The following is a 3,954-nucleotide window of genomic DNA, read 5'->3' on the forward strand; positions in this document are numbered from 1 at the left end:
TGTGTGTGTGTGTGTGTGTGTGTGTGTGTGTGTGTGTGTGTGGCAGGGGGGGGGAGGTAGATGGATTCATTCATGCCTCCTGAAATGAAAAGGCACGTGTCTAAACCCCAAAACGACTCTTCAGTAACTCAACGATGCTCTATTGTGCAGCAGCAGACATGAAACTGCTGTTCCCTTGCGGCGACCCAGGGACACCAGGCAACGAACGAGGAATGGCCCCTGAGCATCCTAAGGCCAGGGGAACCGACACCATCCCTCAGGAACTCCTGCCGTGGGCAGCAGAATCTGCTTCCAACTCTCTGTGGGCAGTAAGACTCTCTTCCCCTTGCTCCCAGATGATGTGAAGGCTGGTCCTGCTGCAGGGCCGCCAATGGTTGATGTGGTGGTGTTCCCTGGTGCCCTCCCCGTCCCCTGCTCCGAATCCACATGGCTTAGAACTCCTCTTGATAAGCCGTGATCTGCTGCTCTAGGATTTAAATGTCGTGATCTCAGATCTAACAAAGAACAAAGCATTAGGGATCAACAAACCAGAACTCAAAAGCTATTTTCCTTTCACACGTATATTTATTTGGTATGCATGATGAGGTAACCCATCAGAAATTCCGCCAAGGGGAATACTATCACTGTCACGAAGCAGGGAAACGTTGGCCTACGTTTAGCTCAGCATGTTCATAATGGCTTACACAGATAGCACAATGGTGAACCACCAATTCCAGTTCCACGTCCCTCTCCACATTCGGTTTAGCGTCAGATTCGTGGAAGTGGAGCTCAGTTGAGCGCACGGGCATCCCAGCAGACCTAGTGCTGCTTCTGGGAGGCAGTCAGTGACACGGCACAAAAGCACACGGGCCATCACCAGGGCATTCATGCTACAGAGAAACCCTATATCTTATTGACAACAAGGCAGGGAGGAGAGAGAGAGATCCGGGGTGGGAAAGTGACAGCATGCATCATGGGAGCCGTAATATAGAAGTTAAGGACCTCTGGTATGCAGTGTCCCATAGAAAGCCCCACGGTGATCCAGAAATTCCAGGCGGGAAAGAGGAGGACCTTCGTGGGATTGGATCCATGCTCACACAGACAGAATGTTCAGCCCTCACGCTGCTCCTGTTCCTTCTCTGACTTCTCTGATTGCTTACTGTTTGGTCCCAAAAGGAATCCACGCTCAGGATCTGGCCACGCCAGCCTCCACGTCTGAATCCGTTCCGATCTCTGTCACGTGAGGGCGAGAGCTTCAGTTTTCTTTCAACCACTGTTTCAGGAGCCTCTGAAACATTCTTTTGCTTTCCTGCTGCATCTCCAGTTGGAGCTTCTCCTCTCTCTCCTGCTGTTGGAGCACCCCTTCGGGCAGAAGGCCGGGCCGGTTGGTCCCCAGGCTGAGGGTCAAGCCACTGAGGCCCTGCACCAGCGTGTCCCAGGAGGAAGGATGAGGGGCCCCTTTCCTCTCTGCAGGCATCCCAGGGACATTGGGCCTATGGCTCTGGCAGTATCGACATTCACATCGGAATCTGTTCTGATCTCTATCCCCTGCCGAGGAAGAGATCCTGGCCTTCCTTTCGACGCGATAAGGCGCCACGTGATCGAGGTGTCGCCGTCTCGCGTGCCCCAGAAGTGTTCTCTTCCTCTGAGGGGACGCCGACCTTTCCCACCGCCTCTCTTGGAGGGTTTTCTCATCCCTGTACCGCTGCTGGAGCAGCCCCTCTGGCAGAGGGGCAGGGTATTTGGCACCCGGACTGGTTTTGAGGTCACCGAGGCCCATCATTAGCAGTTCTGAGAAGGAAGGAGGGGAGGCTGCTGTGACTTCCCGGGAAGTCTCTTCGGAGATCATTGGGGAAGATTCGGGAATCGACGTTGAGTTGCATTTCTGCAGTGGATCCATGGAGGTGTAGTCGGTGCTCACAGCTCCACCTGGCCCTTGGGTCTAGACAGGAAGGGGAAGATGAAGGTTCTCAAAGGGCTGGAAGGTAGCGAGGGACGGGCACGGCCAGAAGAACCCAGACTGCAACACATGGTGACAGAAGAAGAAAGAAAACCCATTATCATTCCTCTGATGTAACCCTCCCGTGCCTCCGTCTCCTATCTGTGAAATGGGGACCATAACGAGCCCTAGTCACTGGGACTGTTCCGCACTTTAAATGGGATCAACCATTTCCAAGGGCTCAGAATACTGATGGCATATAATCAGGGTCTCAGAAGGGAGATCCATTATCGCGTCCACATGACCCGTCATGCAAAATGTTGCCCTGCAGTCAACCACGTTAAGTCCCTGCTGACATGTTATAACCGTTCTCGAACATCATTTCAAGAACAATCCACGTGTGACTAGCATGTGCTCTCCTCCTAGGTGTTCGTGTACTTTCAAAAAGCAGACGTTTGCTACAATCTAACCATTTCCACCATGGGGAGGGACACATTCTTTTCAATTCTCACCGGCTTTCATCTAGTTAAAAAGGATATTCAAGCCGATGGAAATCATTTCAAAAATCCCCTGTAAGAATAAATAAGAATTTACCGAAGCCTAAGAACGGAAATCAATGAAATTTTTAACAAGACACATTAAAGGAACTCAAATCAAAAGCTGCTTCTTTGAAATGATCAAGAAAATTGATAAACCTCTCACAGGACTGATGAAGGAAAAGAAGAAAAATTGAGAGAAGAACAAAGCAAGATACATCCTACTTCCTGCTTTCTAGCCATATGGCAAAGCCAGAAAATCACAACAGTGTGGTACTGGCATAAAAACTGACATACAGACCAACGGAACAGAATGGAGAAACCAGAAATAACCCCACGCATATACGGTCAGCTAATATTTGACACAGGAGTCAAGAATACTCAACGGAGAAAAGACAGTCTCTTCAATAAATGGTGCTGGGAGAATGGAATCTTTACATGTCAAAGAAGAAGGCTGGATTCCTGACTTACACACAGAAAAAATTTACATGAAATAGATTAAAGACATAAACGTAAGACGGAAACTATGAAACTCCTAGAAGAATACTATTCAACAAAAAAGCCCTTTGACATGGGTCCTGGCCGTGAATTCTGGATATGATACCCAAAGCACAGACAACAAAGTAAAAAAGAAACAAGCGGGGTTACATATAAGTAAAAGGCTACACACCAAAGAAGCCACCAGCAAGGTAAAAAGATATCTTACAGGATGGGAAGAAAACACTTGAAATCCATATATCTGTCAAGGCATTAGTTAATATCCACAATACAGAAAGAACTCACATAACTCCGTAACAAATAGGCTAATAATCCAATTTAAAAACGGGTAAAGGATGTGAATACATGTTTTTCTAAAGGAGACCTACAAATGGCCAACAGGGACATGAAGAGCTGCTCCAAACCACTAATCGTCAGAGAAATGCAAATCAAAACCACAATGAGGTCTCACCTCACACCTTCCAGAACGGCTAGCAACAAAAAGACAAGAGATAAAAACGCTGGCTGGGATGTGGAGCATAAAGAAATCAGGGGCTGCCTGGGTGGTGCACTCAGTTGAATACCAACCGGCTGACTTTTGGTTTCCGCTCAGGTTCTGATGTCGGGGTCGTGAGATCGAGCCCTGCATCGGGCTCCATGCTCAGCGGCGAGTCTGCTTAAGTCTCCCTCTCCCTCTGCCCCCCACCCCAGTGCACTCTCTCTCAAATAAATAAGTAAATCTTAAAAAAGATGTCTTGCATTGTTGGCAGTATTGTAAATTGGCACAGCCAGTATGGAAAACAGTATGGAGATTCCTCAAAAAATCAAAAACAGAACTACCATATGCTGCAGACCTTCTACTCCGGAGAACGTACCTGAAGGAAACGAAATCACTATGTCAAAGACATACCTGCACCCCATGTCCACAGCAGCATTACTTACAATAGCCAAGGCATGGACACAATCTAGGTGCTTTTGATGGATAAATGGATCAAGAACACACACACACACACACACACACAC

The 3,954-nt window shown here is 48.2% G+C and overlaps 1 protein-coding gene across 1 annotated transcript; it reads right to left on the minus strand.

The window, feature by feature from the left end:
* Nucleotides 1-544: 544 nt before the first annotated feature.
* On the minus strand, nt 545-3,946 carry LOC100480149 (protein FAM156A/FAM156B). The gene has a single exon (XM_002931357.4). The coding sequence runs from the start codon at nt 1,877-1,879 to the stop codon at nt 1,235-1,237; it is 645 nt and encodes a 214-aa protein (XP_002931403.2). The 5' UTR covers nt 1,880-3,946; the 3' UTR covers nt 545-1,234.
* Between the last annotated feature and the right edge of the window lie 8 nt (nt 3,947-3,954).

Source organism: Ailuropoda melanoleuca, unplaced genomic scaffold (genome assembly GCF_002007445.2).
Source record: "Ailuropoda melanoleuca isolate Jingjing unplaced genomic scaffold, ASM200744v2 unplaced-scaffold9616, whole genome shotgun sequence".
Classification (NCBI taxonomy): Eukaryota; Metazoa; Chordata; class Mammalia; order Carnivora; family Ursidae; genus Ailuropoda; species Ailuropoda melanoleuca.

Coding starts and splice junctions, on each gene's coding strand:
- LOC100480149 (XM_002931357.4), bottom strand. CDS start 1,879: ATGGATCCACTGCAGAAATGCAACTCAACGTCGATTCCCGAATCTTCC.